We start from the raw sequence: 18,959 nt of genomic DNA, 5'->3' as shown, positions 1-18,959 counted from the left end.
TGTTCTCACCGAGGGGGAAACAATGTTGGTGAGAATCTATCGACAATTATTTTCCCCCAGAGTTTGTAGGGCTGTAATTATCTTCCTCTGTGAAAGAGAGCTCTTAATGCCTAAAATCTGAGCCCCCACTGTAGTGTGACCAGGAAAATTCTAAGAGAGGAAGGAATTGGAGAAAAATAGACGTGAAAGGTGCAGCTGGCTAGGGGATTCAGGAGCAGCTGGAGAATATTAATGAATAACCTTGGAGTGCAGAGCCAAAATAGGTCCTGGATAGTATATGCAAAAGAACGACCTGTGAACTAAATAAAATAAAGACCAAGCACAGTCCTTGCTGCTCTGATTTTTTTCTTCCTGCCAAACCCTTTCTACTTACGTGTCTATTTAGCATTTGACAAGTGTCCAGTTACCATGCGCAGACTTAGACCCCTGATTTTACACCTGTCATGCCCCATGGTATGTTTTCCTTACCTGAAATCCGCTCTCTCCTGTTCTTTCTCATCCTATAATAAAATATAGACATTATCGTCTTCCCTTTATAATACTCATGTTTCCACAACATCTTTTCCCACCATCTTCATTGCCAAATTCACTTGTTTTTCAATAGAATTTTCTGTTCACAGGAAGTACATACAATACGTGAACTCCACGCTTTAGACATGAAGTATAAAATATCCACATGAGGGTTCTGGGTTTAGGTTTTTGTCATACTTATTGGGAATGTTTCCCATAGAAGTAGCTCCAATAAGGTTTATTGGATATTTGTTCCGTGACAGCTGAATGCTCATTTTTATTTATTGTATTATTTTAAAAATTTTTTAATATTTTATTTTTGAGAGAGAGATAGAGAGAGAGCATGAGCGGGAGAGGGGCAGAGAGAGAGAGGGAATCACAGAATCTGAAACAGGTTCGGGCTCTGAGCTGTCAGCACAAAGCCTGACGCAGGACTTGAACTCACGAACCATGATATCATGACCCAAGCTGAAGTCGGACGCTCAACCGACTGAGCCACCCAGGTGCCCCTGAGTGCTAATTTTTAGAACTGTTACTTGATTTTGCACTTTTCCAACAGTTCCAGTTTCTACCTCTAGGAGACTGGGGAAAGGATGAACCCTTGGAAGTGTTTACGGAGTGATACTTGGTCAGTGAAATAAACCTGATCTATTGAGGAATGCTGGAACACGCAGTGAGGCTGTTTCTCAAGTATGTGGCATGATTATAAAATCGTGACAATGGTTTCCGTTTGTGGTTTGTGAAATCATCGTCCTGACTTTATAATCGCCCTGTAGATGTGCAGAAGGGCACGGCTCTCCTCACGGAAACTGATGAAGAGTAGAGGAGTTTCTGGCAAATGGCAAAAAGGCAACATCTGGTGGGAACACCATCCATCTCAGTTCAGTGACAAGCTGCCCCGGGGGCTGTGTCGACGTGATCACTTATCTGTTTGTGTACAATGAACTGACCTGCCATCTTTCATGCCTCCAGGACAGTGCTATCCTTCATATTCCTTCAACCCAAACAAGCACAGTGCGTGGGAGAAGGGCCTTTGGCCCCCGCTGTCCCCAGGGTCTTCCTCACCCGCCACTTCTGGTTCCTTTCATCTGAAAAGAAGACCCCTTCCGTCTTCCAAGCGGCCAGCAGTCACCAGGGGAGACACTCTCCAGGGCTTTGCTTCCACAGATCTTTCTCGTATGAAGCTGAGGACCCAAGGGAAAGGCAAAACAGTAAGGATGGGGAGCTTCGGGGATGTGACGTGTGGAGTACATTGTGAAAGAATCAAAAAACACTAATGAGTGTTCCCCAATGCTGAAGAAGCTGTTTGCTTCTCATAATGAGTGGGAGCCATGGTTCCGTGCCCAATCAGGCAGTGTCTTTTGTATACAGATATCAGAATGCTGCCGCACTTCCTTAATGGTACTACTCGAGGTGATGGATATGCTGACTCATCCATATGGTTTCTGCTTTGGTTCCTTTTGTGATCAAAACAGATAGGGAATGACCAGTGACCCTGGAACAGAACGAGATTGTGTGATCTACTCGGGTGTGGAAACTGTGATGTTGACCTTATTAGCCCAGAGTTATAATCAGGCAAACACTCATGAGTGTATGTGCATTCCTGTGTGTGTGTGTACGTGTATGTTTTCTTAGACCACTGTGTACTATTGACATATCACCAAAGTAAGGATGTCTTTTCTCCATAACTGAAGCTATGAATGTCCGAATCAACACTGATAAGTTGTAAATAGGTCCAGCGATTTTAAAAACTCTAATGATTTGATCATGGAAAGTTTTTTTTTTTTTATTTTTAATGTTTATTTATTTTTGAGAGAGAGAGAGAGAGAGAATGTGGGGGGAGGGACAGAGAGAGAGAGGAAGAGGCTCTCCACTGACAGCAGAGAGCCCCATGTGGGGCTCAAACTCAAACCATAAGATCATGACCTAAGCTGAAGTCAGCGCTTAACCAACTGAGCCACTCAGGCGCCCCTGGGTATGGAAAGTCTTAAGAAACATACGTGTTTTGTTTCTTTCTTCTTCTTCTTCTTCTTCTTTTAATGTTTATTTATTTTTTGAGGGAGAGAGAGAGCCCGATGCGGGGCTCGAACTCACGGACTGCAAGATCATGACCTGAGCCAAAGTTGGGCACTTAACCGACTGAGCCACCCAGGCGCCCCTTAGGAAACATATGTTTAAAAAATTTTTAGACACTAACAAGATCTTACTGGAAGGGTTTTACCCCATTGCTAGTTATTTTTCAAGCCAAGTTTATTCATATTTTGTACTTTGTTGATTTCAGGTTCTTCCATCCTCTATTTATAGAAATGGAACAGACATCATCTATAATGTAAGCACAATTTGAGAGAATTACTAAATTTCTTGTATTTATGGATGCAAAACATTTAGTGAAATTATTTTTCTTCTGCATTTATGTATTTCTCTTAAAAGCCTGTTTTGAAATTTGTTTCAGAGGCTTGGATGGCCAGGAAAGAGAAAAAAACACCACAAACTTTTATCTTTTTTGCTTTAATCCAATTTTTGAGTTGCTCATTTTCCCTACAAATGTTTTTGTTTGCTACCTGGGTGTTTATGTTTTCTTTATTGTTGCTTTCTGGTTTCCTCAAGTATCATGGAATGGTTTCCCTGCAACTACAGGATGATAGTTCCCCATCTCACCAAAGGAAGGCCAACATGTCCAGTATTAATCAGCCACAGAAGACAAGCCAAGGGGCAGAATTGCCTCAGGCAGATAAGGTGGAATCCACAACTGGCTCGCACTTCTCCAGACAGGTAGGAAAATCTTTTTACTTCCTATTCACCTCAGAGCCAGCTGTTTGCTGGGCCATAAAACTGCCTTCTAGCTTGGGGACTGATTGCTCAACACAAATGCTACCTAACAAATGAAAACCTAAAGAAGGTGGGTGTGTGCTTAGCTTACAGTAAGTCAAATCTACATCACCTCTCCTTCCCACAGGCCCGGTTGCCCTCATTTCCAAAGAACTGCACACTGGAATTAAAGGGACTCTTCCACTTCCAAGAAAGCCTCCGAAAGCTGTACAAGTGTGATGGGATTACCTGGAGAGTGTGGAGCCCCCAAACTGAGGTGGGACCCGGGATGAACAGCAAAGTAGCTTTGCTGGCCGTATGCTCTGTGATAAGCTAACAGCAAGTGATCTGACGCTTCGTCCACCTGCCCTTGTCACACTTGGAAGGTGAAGAGGAAAATAGGGCCCAGGTGGTGTTTTACAAATCACAAAGCACATTAGGTAATCGATGCAATTGAAGAAGGTGTTTACTCGTGTTGTTTAATCGTCAGAATGTCAAGGGTGTAAAATCGAAACAGTGCGGACTTCAGTGGTGTTTTCTGTAGAGAGCCATCACATCTCTCAAGGTGGAGAATTGGGATAAGGGCCGACCTCCTTTCTGGTGACAGAATGACTCTGTTCAAGATAGGGGACTCATAGATTCTTTGTGCGGAGAGCAGGCTGCAGATTTTAAAGACTTACCATGTCAACATGGACCACTGTATTTCAGGAGGTGGAAGGTGGATCCTGCCCGGCTGGGTGGCACCGTCACTCAGGCTACTGCCACTCCGTGATCACGGAACAGAAAGGCACCTGGGACACAGCAGCCCGAGCTTGCCAAGAACAGTAAGAAACCCTATTTCCTGTTAATTAATGTTTTCTTTCATACCGTTTCTCTTTTTTCTCATGCAACTTCGGGGTCGCTTCTTTCATTCAAGCGTCGAGTGTCTGATATCTGCTTGGTTTTGTTTTAGGAACCCCAGGAGAGTTCTGTAGTTCAGGATGGATTTGAGATTGACTTTGATAATGTGTTTTGACTTACCGCTTTTATGTGAAAAATGTGCCATTGCCGAAGTTCTATTTTTTAGCTTTTCTTGATCTTTTGGAGAAAGTCAGAAGGAGCTTTTCTGAGTCCGCAGCATTGTAGTTTCTATCATTTTGTTATTAGTAGTATTAAGTAAGCATTCCTGCCCACGAATTTGAAAATACATGGCAATGAAAGGATCAGACCTATGACAATGCAAGAGACATTGATGATTGTGAAGCCAGACAAGTTGGACAAAGGGTCAGTGGGTCCGTGGGCAATGGGACACAAGATGACTTGTGGTCAAATAATGACAACAAAATTTATCTATTCCAGAAAGACTTTAAAAATGCATATGTGCCTATCCCTGACCCCCCCTTTTCGTCTACCTGGATATTATTCGGCTAATATGCCCCAACCGCTGGAAACTGAGACTAGAGAAGTCTCTGGTGAATAACAGTCAGATTTTGCACTTCATCAAATTCAAAAAGTTATGCTCCTCTAAAAACACTATTAAGAGGGGCACCTGAATGGGTCACTGGGTTAAGCGTCCGATGTCGGCTCAGGTCACGATCTCATGGTCTGTGAGTTGGAGCCCCGCGTCAGGTTCTGTGCTGACAACTCAGAGCCTGGAGTCTGCTTCAGATTGTGTCTCTCTTTCTGCCCCTCCCTCACACACACACACACACACACTACACACACAATCTCTCTCTTGAAAAAATACATTAAAAAAGATTTAAAAATAAATAAATAAAAACACTATTAAGAAAATGAAAGAGCAGGGTGCCTGGGTGGCTCAGTCGGTTGAGCGACCGACTTCGGCTCAGGTCATGATCTCACCACTCGTGAGTTCGAGCCCCGCATCAGGCTCTGTGCTGACAGCTCAGAGCCTGGAGCCTGCTTCGGATTCTGTGTCTCCCTCACTCTCTGCTCCTCCCCTGCTCACACTCTGTCTCTCTCTCTCTCAAAAATAAATAAAGATTTAAAAAAATTAAAAGGAAAAAAAGAAAATGAAAGAGCAAACCACATTTGGGAAAGCCAATCTCAAATCGTATATCTACCTAGGTCTCAAATCCAGAAAACGCAGACAATTCCTATAAATCAGTAACAAGAAGACAACCTGATTAAAAACATAGCAAATGACTTGGAGGCTTCACAAGAAAAGATATACAATTGGTCAATAAGTACATGAAAAGATGTACCACCATTAGACGTCAGGGAAACGCAGATGAGAACCACGGTGAAATACCATTTCCCACCCACTGTAAAATCACCAAGACTGCCAACGTCAGATGGTGCAGAGCCAATGGAATTCTCACGTGTGTTGGTGGAACAGTAAAATGGTACCACCACTTTGTAGAACCGTCTGGCACTATCTTATGTTTACACGCATTTACCCTGTGACCTAACGTCTCTACTCCTAGGTATTTACCCGAGAGAAATAAAAGTAGATGCTGGAAAAAAAAAAAAAAAAAAGGAGGGGGGCATTCGCAAGAATTTCATGGCAACTTTTTCCATAATAATAATGGTTCGGGTCTGGGGCACCTGGGTGGCTCAGCTCTTGATCTCAGGGTCGTGGGTTCAGGCCCCGCCCTGGGCTCTGTGCCAGCAGTGAAGCCTACTTGAAAAAATTAGCTTAGTTGATTTATAGGGGTGGTTTATGTTTTCTCCATCAACAAGGAAATAGATAAATTTTCTTTTTTGATCATTTATTTTATAAATGATAAAATGGAATGAACTAAAACTTCCAACCATGTGGATAAATCTCAAAAACACGTAGAGAGGAAGCAGCCCATCATAAAAGAGTAGAAAATATATGATTTTTTGATACGAATAGGGAAAACTAATTTATTAGTTGGTGTGAGAAATAAAAAAAAAACCTGTTATCTCTGGCAGGGATTGTAGGGTGACTAAAAAACCATGAGGTAGTAGCATGAGGTAATGTCCTAGAGTGATGGAAATGTTCTATGTCTTGCTCTGGATGGTTGTTGCCGGAATACAACTGTTAAAGTTCATTGAATTGAATACTTAAACATTTGTGCATTTGATTCCATGTAAGTTATAACTAGTTTTTAAAAGGCTAATAAAATATTGTAAAAGTCTATTTTTTTATTTTTTTAAATTTCTCATTCTTTTTAAGAAATTTGTTAAATTTTTATTTATTTATTTTTGAGAGAGGAAGAGAGAGAGAGAGAAAGCACAAGTGGGACAGGGCAGAGAGAGAAGGAGACACAGAATCTGAAGCAGGCTCCAGGCTCTGAGCTGTTAGCACAGAGCCCCACGCAGGTCTTGAACCTACAAACCGTGAGATCATGACCCGAGCTAAAGTCGGATACTCAACTGACTGAGCCACCCAGGTGCCCCTAAAAGTCTACTTAAAAACTGGTCAAATTGGGGCGCTTGGGTGGCTCAGTCGGTTAAGCATCCGACTTGAGCTCAGGTCATCATCTCATGGTTCACAAGTTCAAGTCCTGAATTTGGCTCTGTGCTGAAAGCTCAGAGCCTGGAGCGTGTTTCAGATTCTGTGTCTCCCTCTCTCTCTGCCCCTTCCCTGCTCTCACTCTATCTCTCACTCTCGAAAACAAATAAATGTTAAAAAAACAAAAACTGGTCAAGTCAACCACCATTTTCTTCGCTAACGTATTTCATGTCTTAAGTATAAGTATGGGTACCATAGAGGTTAAACAGTGGCTTTTGGGCTTCTGTTGGTGAGTGGGTGGTATAAGATAAATTAAACAATTTTTTTTAATTGTATAAATAATTATTGTTTAAATGCATATATTCCCATCATGTTATGTGTTAGGAAGAGTTATGACATCCTGTCATCCAAATAACTGGTGTCTTACTTTTATTTAGTTTGTCTTAATGCTTTGAAAGCTCGGGTAGGAAGACTGGCATAGGTCTTTCTCCCCCCACCCCCCCCCCCCAGCCACCTTGAGGAAAAAGCTTTGGTGTGGAATCAGAACCTCTCTGAATTAGCAATGAGAAGATTGCAACATGCTACGAAGGGAAGGATATGGTTTCTTTCCTGATGAAAGTGAAAGCAAGTACAGAAATACAGTTATGCTGCAGCCAGGGTTATCAAGATCAAATTGCTGTGGGGATTTGTTGGTAAAATATAGATGAAAAGCAACAGAACCCCCACACCTCACATTGATACCTTCATGGTGACTAACCTACATGAATCCCCCAATATATATATTTTTTATTTTATTGATCCATCTCATTGCAGCTAGGTTTTAATGGTGAGTGCAAAAAGTGGAAAGCCTGGAAATGCAAATTGGTGCAGCCACTCTGGAAAACAGTGTGGAGGTTCCTCAAAAAATTAAAAATAGACCTACCCTATGACCCAGCAATAGCACTGCTAGGAATTTACCCAAGGGATACAGGAGTGCTGATGCATAGGGGCACTTGTACCCCAATGTTTATAGCAGCACTCTCAACAATAACCAAATGATGGAAAGAGCCTAAATGTCCATCAACTGACGAATGGATAAAGAAATTGTGGTTTATATACACAATGGAGTACTACGTGGCAATGAGAAAGAACGAAATATGGCCCTTTGTAGCAATGTGGATGGAACTGGAGAGTGTGATGCTAAGTGAAATAAGCCATACAGAGAAAGACAGATACCATATGGTTTCACTCTTATGTGGATCCTGAGAAACTTAAGAGAAACCCATGGGGGAGGGGAAGGAAAAAAAAAAAAGAGGTTAGAGTAGAAGAGAGCCAAAGCATAAGAGACTCTTAAAAACTGAGAACAAACTGAGGGTTGATGGGGGGTGGGAGGGAGGGGAGGGTGGGTGATGGGTATTGAGGAGGGCACCTTTTGGGATGAGTACTGGGTGTCGTATGGAAACCAATTTGACCATAAATTTCATGAAAAAAAAAAGAAAAAAAAAACCAAAAGTGGAAAGACTAGTTACACATCTATTAATCTAGTCATACATCTATTAATTTTATACATCTGCTCATCCCAATAATAAACTTAAGGCCCAAATTATTTTAAAAGCCTAGCTACTTCCTCATGCATTTGACCTAAGAGTTCATCTGCAACTTGGGTCGAAGCATTGTACCCTGACCCTGTTACGGCAGCCTGACCTTGCCGGTGATGCCTTCCTTTGATATTACCCCTTATTGTTTACAGAATTCTTTCACATGTAGTAACTGATCTGATCCTCTCATCACTTCTGCGGTATTATTGTCTCCACTCTGCAGATAAAACAGAAGACATTTGGGGAAGCAAAATCACTTGCTCGTGATCACATAGGCGAGTAAGTGGAAGCGACAGGACTCTCATTTTCTATGACACTCTCCAAAACAGCTCCATAAACATAGGGACTTTCTCATCTCAGGTGAATCGACAGCACAGCTATGTTGAACTAACCTAAAGCAGGTTTCCAAATGGAGTATTAATATTTTGTATCTTTCGCGGCACAAACGTGTCACGATTTTTATTAAATTATGGAGTCTAAATTTCCTTTGGATTGGAATCAAAGTTACCTTTCACAGCAAACCTAAGGTACAATTAGGTTCTCAGTTTAATTCACTGCATTCAACAAATATTTGGGTACTTACCATACTAGAAATATTTAGACAAGACTGCACTAAAATTTTTTTTTAAATGTTTATTTACTTTTGAGAGAGAGAGACAGAGAGAGAGAGAGAGAGAGAGAGAGAGAACAGATGAAAGGCAGAGAGAGGGAGACAGAGAATCTGAAGCAGGCTCCAGGCTCTGAGCTGTCAGCACAGAGCCCAGCGCAGGGTTCGAACTCACAAACAGCGAGATCATGACCTGAGTGGAAGTTGGACACTTACGCAACTGAGCCACCCAGGCGTTCCCAGACTGCATTTTTTAAAAAATTTTTTTTAACATTTGTTTTTTATTTTTGGGACAGAGAGCATGAGTGGGGGGAGGGTCAGAGAGAGAGGGAGATACAGAATCTGAAACAGGCTCCAGGCTCAGAGCTGTCAGCACAGAGCCCGACACGGGACTTGATCTCACGGACCGTGAGATCATGACCTGAGCCGAAGTAGGACTCTTAACCGACTGAGCCACCCAGGTGCCCCCAGACTGCGTTTTTAAAAAAAATTTTTTTTTCAACGTTTATTTATTTTTGGGACAGAGAGAGACAGAGCATGAACGGGGGAGGGGCAGAAAGAGAGGGAGACACAGAATCGGAAACAGGCTCCAGGCTCTGAGCCATCAGCCCGGAGCCTGACGCGGGGCTCGAACTCATGGACCGCGAGATCGCAACCTGGCTGAAGTCGGACGCTTAACGACTGCGCCACCCAGGCGCCCCTCCAGACTGCATTTTAAAGTCTTATCCCCCAGTATTGGCCCCACAAGCCAATAACTAAATCATTCTTCATTCATCAATGAGCTTCATAGAAATTGACAGCATTTTTCTCCAGATACGGCTGTCCTTATGGCAAGTCTTTAAACGTTGCATTTTACATCAGTAAGGTGTTTCATACAATCCTGACAATTCCTTCCCACATCTCCTTCTCAGAAAGCTCTATTAAGAATGTGAAAGTCACTAAATTTAAATGGTAGCATTTAGCTTTCACTGAGTTGATGTCTTACTGTAGATCTAGTTAAGAAGTTTTCTGGATCTCAGTGCAACAATGTGAGTTACAAGCAGTATTTGTTGATTGCATATATGAGAACATAAATGGTATTTAGAAATAGTATAAATAGGAGGATAGTTTGTGCTAGAATAACTATTATAACATCTATTATAGTAGTGATGGAAAATTTCCATCTCTCTTATTAATTCAAGGATATTAAAGATCATATCAGTAGATCAAACATGATGTTATAAGCAGGTTCAGAAGTAATTTGTTCAATTATTTTTGAAGTTATTTTGATAAATGCTGGTCTCAGGGAATTGTTTTAAGCTCTAAAACTGTGATTTCTTTATAGATATTAAACTGAGAAAGCTTTCAGGACAAAAATAATTAAGGACAATTGGAGTTTTTCCATCATATTTTAGAAAGAAACTAATTATGTATCAGTAATATAAACTCTTTCAAATTGCACATTGTCTATTTGCCAGAATGGTCCAGAACTTAAAACGTCTATCAAATACCATTTCTGATGGTATCCCAGAATGTGTTAAGAGAGGTAAAGAAACTGCGTGTGTGTGAGATTTTTAAAATATCACGAAAAGCTTTTCATTTTGAAACTTTATTTGGAAAAGATGAGTATGAATATGTGATCTGATTGTATTTGTATGACACTTCAATATGCATTGCATCTCAAAAGGACAAGAATGATTACCCCCCCCCCCGGAAGGGTTGATAACTAGTCACGTTTCACAAAATGTACATTGATAACTAGTTACATTTCACAAAACATCTAGGCGAGTGGAAAGCAAAACTGAAAAGGAAAACGAAAAGATCTCCATAGTCCTTTGGTTTGGTCCTTCTGCAAGAAACATTTTTGGGCAGGAGGGCCCCCTCCTCAAGGTAATTTTTCTCTGAACCCCGAGACCTCCTGTACCAGTCATTGTGTTTTTGTTCACCTGTTGGGCCTCCGTGCCTCCCTTCACCTATTCCCTTTCAGGGTCATTTTGTTTTGTTCTTCTCCACCACCTTTGTCTTGAACACCAGATACTCTTGACTGTATCATACACCTGAATCTAATATAACACTGTCCGTTAACAATACTGGAATTAAGATAAAAAAAACTTAATTAAAAATATGTATATAAAAGAAAGAAAAACAGATATTCTGGGAATCATCAATTCCTTCTGTGCTATAAAACTTATAGTTTTAACATTTCGCAACCTGGATATTTGCCTTCCTATGACTTAATTTTAGGAGAGGTTTTTACAGTTTATAATTAGAGTTACTATTAATATTAGTATGTTTTTGATTTGGTATCAGGAATCATTATTCAATTCTGGGCTGCGTTTCCTGGGGCTCCCTCCCTTCCCTGAAGATCCTTTACTAAGGGTCGTTTGCAGCACCCGTGTTTCAGGAAGAACAACAAATTTGGCTTTGCTCCTTGTCCCTAATCAGATTGCTAACTCAACTCAATCTTTATCTCCCATCTCCTTTCCTCTCCATTGGTGTTTTATTATTTTTCCAACTCAGAGGAGCCAGACTCCTAGATTAGGTATTTCTTGAATTTGCGTATTGTAATCTCATCTGCTCGTTTCCTTAGGCAGTCATTGTACATTGGTAATTCTCTTATTATAAATCATTATCTATGAAACCATTTTGTTTTCCCACAGGACTGTCTGGAACCCCTGCTGGCCTATCCTTAAAGAGTTACTCTGAAGTACATCTGTACTTACTCAAAACATTTCAAAGGAGTAGATGTGTATTTCTTTACCTAGGCAAATCAAAGTTTCTGTTTTTATTTTATTTAATTTATTTATTTATTTATTTATTTATTTTGGTAAACAATATAATTACATTTTATTTTTTTTATTTTTTTAACTTTTCTTTCTTTTTTTCTTCAATATATGAAATTTAAAGTTTCTGTTTTTATTTATTTTTTTAATTTTATTTATTTATGTATTTTTTGGGTAAACAATATAATTACATTTTTTTAACTTTTCTTTCTTTTTTTCTTCAATATATGAAATTTAAAGTTTCTGTTTTTTAACACTAGACTTTGAATGCCTTCAAATTGCAGAGCTGTCACAAGATTTTTATTTATGTGTCTCTCTTTTTTTTTCATTTGTATATCTCTCTATATACATATCTATAGAAGTAACGTTCATGCTGTTTCGTGTGGATACGGAATAAAGAAGAAAAGGAACGGTTTTGTAAAATAATCAACATACCGGTGCCTAAATGTTCATTTGATAAATGACTATGGTCTAACATTTTACCTGTCCTAAACACAGCTGTTTTCCCATCTTGCTCTTTTGGGACTTTTTGCTTCTTGGAGAGACACACACACACACAAATCAAACTTGTACCTGGCCAGTGAAAATGGATTTTACAAAGTCTGCTCTAACGATAGTTTCAAGAATCTTAAAGCAAGAGGAGATGGTAAATATCCTTGAATGAGACCTGTTACTGCCTGATGATGAAGGATCCAGTTATATCCATAAAGGAATTAGAGGCAGAGCGGGAAGAGAATGCAGGTCTCCCACACTCTGTTCAGTACACCATGTTGAGTGAGGCAGCCCCGTGAGCCTTCCCTTGGCCTACATTTAACACACATTTGATACTCTGGGTTCTAAACCCTCAACACGTTAGAATTACCATATTGGATGTGAGAGGAAGGGAAGAAGTTGTGCCGTCAAATCTGCCGTAACTGTCAGACAGGAGATGACAGTAAATAATGAGGTCAGAGCCCAGTCACCAAAACCCAAATCCAGCAGGCTGAGGCCCCTAGGAGAAGGGTAAAGAGAGAGCCTTATGCATCTCAGAAGTCCTAGAATTTACCACTGCTTTTAGTAAGTACTGGTTTTAGTGGGGAAAAAATCATTAAGTACTGGTTTTAGTGGGGAAAAAATCATTAAGAAATGGATAAATTATGTTCACCATAGGTGATCTGGAAAAGCAGAGAAATGCCTCTGAAGTTTGGAAAGACAGGCAAAATGAATAAAATTCAATTCAACAGTTTTCTAAATGGGTGCAAGTATTACCAGTTTTGTTTTCCTACTTTTAAAAACGTCAGTGGATATTAATCAGACAAGAACGTGGTGGCTTTGTTTCTTGTTTGAAATTTTCTGTATTAAAAAAAAAAAAGAACAAAAGAAAAAAAATAATTACAAGCCTTTTACTGAAGGCATTTTAAAAGAGCTTTTAATGAGCACTGTTGGAGAATTAGAAACAATCAAATATTGCTTATAGGAATAATTCAGCTAGCTACAAAAATAGTTCATAAAGAATTCTCATGCCAGTTATAATGTCTATCATCAAAAAGATAGGAGATAACAATTGCTGGTGAGGATGTGGAGAAAAAAAAAAAACCCGCCGTATACTAGTGATGAGATTGCAAATTGGTGCAGACACTGTGGAAACAGTATGGAGTATCCTCAAAAGATTCTAGACAGAACTACCTTGGGGCGCCTGGTTCGCTCAGCCAATGGAGTGTCCGACTCTGGGTTGTGGCTCAGGTTATGATCAAGCCCTGAGTTGGGCTCTGAGCTGAGTGTGGAGCCTGTTTAAGATCCTCTCTCTCTTTCCCTCTGCCCCTCTCTTCTGCTCATGCTCCCTGGCTCTCTCTCTCTCTCTCTCTCTCTCTCTCTCTCTCTCTCAAAAGAAAAAAAGAACTACCAGATGATCCAGAAATTCCACTTCTGGGATTATATCTGAAGGAAATCAAAATAGAATGTTGTGGAGATATCTGCACCCCCATGTTATAGCATGTTTATTATTTATAATAGCTGAGGCATTGAAATAACCTAAGCTTCCATTGACGGATGAATGAATAAAGAAGTTGTGATACACATACACACACCCAGGAATATTATTCAGCCATAAAAAAGAAGGAAATCCTACCATTTGTAACAACATAATATGCATCGAGAGTATTATGCAAAGTGAAATGAATCTGATAGAGAAAGACAAATACTATACGATCTCACTGATATGTAGAATCTTAAAACAAAACAAAACAACAAACTCACAGGAAAAAAGATCAGATGTGAGTGGCAGAGGCCAGGGATATGGGGTGAAGTAATTTGGATGAAGGTGGTCAAAAGGTACAGACTTTCAGTTATAAGATGATTAAGTACTGGGATATCACATACAATATGAGGAATGTAGCTGACAATGATATATGATATTATATGATATTATATGATATATGAGAGTTATTAAGAGAGTAAATCCCAAGAGTTCTCACCACAAGGAAATAATTTTGTTTTTCCTGTTTTTTTCTATCTATATGAGACGATGGATGCTACCTAAACTCACTATGGTAATCATCTCACAATGCATATGAGTCAAGTCATTATGCTATACACCTTAAACATAAAAACAATTCTATTTTGGGGGAAAATATGTATGATTATAGGACTATGTGCTTTAACTTTTTTACAGCCTATGAACATTTCATGCTCATTTCACTGAGTATGATCAAAGGGTCACAATTATTGGGATATTTGATTAAACATACCAAGTGCAAAATGTCGGCCTCGAGTAATTTTATCTGAATAGTCTGCGTTACCTTCCTGGTCAAATTAACTGGATACTTGCCAAATTTATGCCATTTAGAGATAGACCCTCTGCGAGAGGAGTAATATTTTGGCATTAATTTTTATAAGTAGGTAGTTGCTGATTTTTCTAAAGATATTTAAAAACTGTTGAATTTGTACCTAGATAGTATAAAAAATATCCCTTTCTTTGCTGTTACCTATCCCACTTTACAGATAGTCATTAAAATACAAAAATGAAAGAGTATAAAAATTTTGGAAAATTTTCCGTGTGTGTGTGTGTGTGTGTGTGTGTGTGTGTATACACTTTTCTATTTTGAACAGATTTGATTTCTGTTCTGCATTCCATATCAACAGGAGTGTTGGAGTCCCTGTCACCAATGCTTTCCTTTTTGTTTGTTTGCAGTCACCTGGGCAGCCTCGTCACCGTTCTCTCCAGGCAGCATATGCGGTGGCTGTGGGACATCAGCGGACGGAAGCCATTTTGGATAGGCAAGTGTCTGCGCTGAGGAGGGAGGCAAGAACATGAAGGAGGCGTCTCCCTCCCATGGGCCAAATAATTGTGGTTTGCAGTAACAGGCAACAGTTCCATGATTGGACAGTCTATTTTTTCTTTTTTGGAGGGGGCACCCAGTGGATGGTCTGCCTTTTAAAACTCATTTTAGTTACACAATGCTTTCATTTTTGGACATCTATCTCAAAGAAATAATAAGGGATGTGGCTTGGATTATAGGATCAGAGAATTCAACAAATGGTATCTCTAAAAGTAAAAAATTAGAAGCACTTGTCAATAGGGGATGGTTAAATAATAGTACAGCCACAAGAAGGAATATTTAATATTTAATGCTTTTGTAAGGCATAAAATATTAAAGACATAACAAAGTGCTTTATGTTTATTATTTCATTCAAGAAATACACGTTGGAAGCATATTATATATAAAATACATAACGTATTGCATTTGTGGCAGGTGCTAAGTAAAAAAGCAGAATCCACAGCGATATGAAGCAGAAAATAATTATGAGAAAAAATTTATACACATGTGATATATATATGCATATGGTATATACATATGCATATATAAAGAAATACGTTAAAGAATTAGAAATGTTTGCAGCTATTGACAAGTATAGGCGATCTTAATTTGATCCCTTGTTTTCTGAAGTTTTAACATCTTCAATTTTAACAAGAATACAAATCTCTTCAGATTCTATTTTTAGAAGTAGAATTCTCAGGGCGCTTCAAAGTCAGTATTTCCACCGTCTGACCTTGAAGGTATTGGATTTCAGGGAACTGTACTAAACCCAATCTTGGCTTCTCCGAATCTCTGTAATACTTAGTACATCTCGAAATTCTGAAATTTTCTGAGAGTATGAAGCTAAAGCTAGAGGAGACATTTTCTCCACTTCCACAATGACTGATTTCAAGGCTCTGTTCCCACAGAATACTTAGGCATAGCATCTTCTGATCAAAGATGCAAGGAAACGATCCGGAAGGAGAGATAGTTCATTTTATTCTACCCCAAAATATTGAGGGAGGCTCACTCAGGAGGTTATAGGTTATGCAGCTAAGACTATTTTCATGGTTAAATTTGGTTGAGAGATGTCAGATCATGCTGTTACAGGGGATTCTTTTCTGATTTTATTCTCTTTATTTCTATTATGAAGGAGAGCGAGGAGGAGGAATGTTTCTTTAAGAAAAATTACAAAAGCTTTGCAACACTGAAGTGTAATTTGTAAAATTGCCAGTGGGAGTAGAGAGGCAAGTTGAGAAAAGCTGCTTTTTGTTGGAATTATAGCAGACTGAAAAAAAATCTTACGTTCCAGACTAAAAATAATATGTAGTTAAGCTACTTTCGAACATGAAAACCGAGAGATTTAAATAGCAAAGAAGAAGAACTATAGACAAGAGTGTAACCTGTTTCCCTGGGATAGGAGTTCTGCCTGTGGAATAAAACGAATAATAATTGCCATTTATTAGACATGCATGCGTGCTGTGAAACGTACATGCATTATCTTATTTCATACAGAAAATGGCCCTCGATATACTATTTTTATTCCCATTTCTTAGATGAGGAAACTAAAACTCAAAGTGGTTAACTAACCTGCCCGAAGATGCTCAACTAGCGAGGATTTGGATTCGGATCGGCCAAATGTTCTCAACTGTGTCTTAGGATTCCCAGATCCTATTCTGTGTTTCAGAACGTAGGCTCATGTTTGTACATGATTGCTGAGATTAGAGCAAGGGACTGACGTGATACCCAAGCATAAATGTAATAAAATAATTTGGCACATTCTTTGGTTCACATCAGGTTTGAATGACCAAGTGCATGCTGGCCACTGGGAGTGGATTGGTGGTGAACCTGTCGTCTTCACCAACTGGAGGAAAGGGCCCCCTCAACGTTCAAAGCCTGGGAAGAACTGTGTTTTGGCTCAAAGACAAGGGAAATGGCAAACGCAGGACTGTAGCCAGAGCAAACCTCACAGTTACGTGTGCTCCAGGAAACTCGAAAAGTAACTAGCCTTACAGGTGCCCACTTGGAATTTCTCACCTATTTATTTACAGGATTTGTACATGTTGTTCAATGGAAGACAAGGTGTCATGATTGACTTGGTACGTTGTTTTTTTTTTAATCATAGTTTATGAGTGATTCTATCTGGTAAAAAAGGAACATAGAAGAAGAGTTCCAGGAAGATCGATCAATGAATATTTCTTTAGGGAAGACAGACAATTCTTGGATTTCAATACATTTCAGAATAAATACCTGAAGTATTATATGGTCCAAGATATGCTGATTCCAGGAGACTCCCACCCTGACCCCACTCCATATCTGAGTCAGTACCAATTTCATGGTCCTTGGATTTTTTTTTTAATCCCAATATCTCAAATGAGCCCATTCCAAAATCTGTATTGCTGGTGCTTCTCCCACTTCAGTCTGAGTAAAAGAAATTCTACCGGTTCCTTAAATCACAGTTGAGGTGCCATCATTGCTTTGTCCCTTTGGAGGTCTTTCACATGTGAAACCCAAGATAAGAGGCTGTGGATAAAAAGGAGTATTGTCCGTGGTGGAAAAGGAAGGCTTTACATGGGCGAATCTCACAGGTGGAAACTCATTTGCAAAGCTCTAGTTCAAGTGAGAATCCAGAGGCTACCTGTACCCCAGAGGTCTACCCACCGCCACTCGTGAGACAGATTGCTTTCTTCAATGAAAACGTTGGCCTTGTACCATGCCAAAGCCAATCGTTCCATTTCCCTGGCCTTATAGATTCATGAGAAATCTGAAGCCACACGAGCCTCTCTTTTCATTTGTGTGTGTAGTACGCAGTGACATTTGTCAAGGACGTTTGAAACAGAGTATATGTGAATGAGGGTTACAAGTTGGAAGAAAAACGCTGCTTCCTCAGAAGTGTCCCAATGAGCTATGTTGATGAACAAAGAAAAATAATACTGAAAACAGAGCCCTTGAAAACCTATATTCTCAGGAAGGATTTTGATATAATTTTGAGCCCTGAAGTCTTTAATATTTGTAGAAATGGCACGCTAACTTGATTCGCGAACATAAAGGTACCTTATTAATTTATAATATCAGCGGAACAAAACATTTTTGTACCAGTGAGACGTGTTGCAGCCTTACAAGAACTCCCATCTGAAATCAAGGTTTAATTACAGGAAATTAGAAATTTACTTCTGAAGCATGCGTTCTAAATTTTCCTCTTTTCATAATCACTGAAAAGAACGGTTGTGCCAAATGTAACTTTCTCTCTGAGCGCCGGTGTAATTTCAGCATCAAAATGGGGTTCCCAAGTAGACGAAAGCTTTGGTGCAGGTTTTATTATAATAACATGTTCAGTAAAACTAAAATAAACTGAAGAGATTCAGTCCGGTTTCTGGATATAACGCATGACCAGCTTGTTTTATTTCTGCTCATTTATCAAGATTTTAGTTATTAGAAGTATTTACAAAGAGCAGCTGGGATAAAGTTTAGGTATTAATGGCATCGCGGAGTCAGAAGGCTCCTTACCTTAGGTATCACGAGTAGTCTGGACTGATACAACATCCAGATCTCTTGTAGGACACAAGCATTCTCTAGTATTTAACCAAAAGATGCAAAACCCGCCCTCCATACCAGCTCCGATCCTTTCTGGTCCACGGGCCTCTGCAGTGTGGGCAGGTGAGATGCCAGTTAAAGAAACGATGAGTTGTTTACCTAAAGAGGTCCATCCGAGGAGGGAAAGTAAAAATTCAAGAAATGGAGAACTCAGGGGCCACTTCTTCCTACTAAAACCCTAGGACTATGTTAACTAGTTAAAACTGGGAATCCAGAACCATGGCTATTAAGTAGAGCCTGGTCAGTGCGGTAGATTTTATCATACTTTTCTGAAATGACAATGATATGTAAGTGTAATTGCAAATGTTAGCACAAGGAGTGGGTGTTTTGATTCGTATAGTGACTAGAAATACGAGAATAATATTTTTTTTTAATTTTTTTTTCAACGTTTATTTATTTTTGGGA

General features: G+C 39.5%; 1 protein-coding gene across 7 annotated transcripts in view; it reads left to right on the top strand.

Annotated features, from left to right (window-relative positions):
- The window catches only part of FREM1 (FRAS1 related extracellular matrix 1), a 166,185-nt gene extending 147,838 nt beyond the window's left edge, over positions 1–18,347 (top strand). For 4 of the 7 annotated variants that reach the window (XM_043566605.1, XM_043566601.1, XM_043566600.1 and 1 more), the window contains 7 exons: positions 1,483–1,721; positions 2,792–2,839; positions 3,118–3,282; positions 3,467–3,619; positions 4,027–4,142; positions 14,855–14,940; positions 16,758–18,347. In XM_043566605.1, coding sequence (XP_043422540.1) covers positions 1,483–1,721; positions 2,792–2,839; positions 3,118–3,282; positions 3,467–3,619; positions 4,027–4,142; positions 14,855–14,940; positions 16,758–16,963 — 1,013 coding nt within the window. In that variant the 3' untranslated portion in view covers positions 16,964–18,347. The remainder of the gene's footprint in view (positions 1–1,482; positions 1,722–2,791; positions 2,840–3,117; positions 3,283–3,466; positions 3,620–4,026; positions 4,143–14,854; positions 14,941–16,757) is intronic. The other 3 variants (XM_043566603.1, XM_043566610.1, XM_043566602.1) reach the window with 2 other exon arrangements.
- Positions 18,348–18,959: the final 612 nt, after the last annotated feature.

This window comes from Prionailurus bengalensis, chromosome D4, assembly GCF_016509475.1.
Source record: "Prionailurus bengalensis isolate Pbe53 chromosome D4, Fcat_Pben_1.1_paternal_pri, whole genome shotgun sequence".
In the NCBI taxonomy this organism is placed as follows: Eukaryota; Metazoa; Chordata; class Mammalia; order Carnivora; family Felidae; genus Prionailurus; species Prionailurus bengalensis.
Note: the sequence above shows the minus strand (reverse complement) of the source record. Positions and strands in the feature narration are given on the sequence as shown.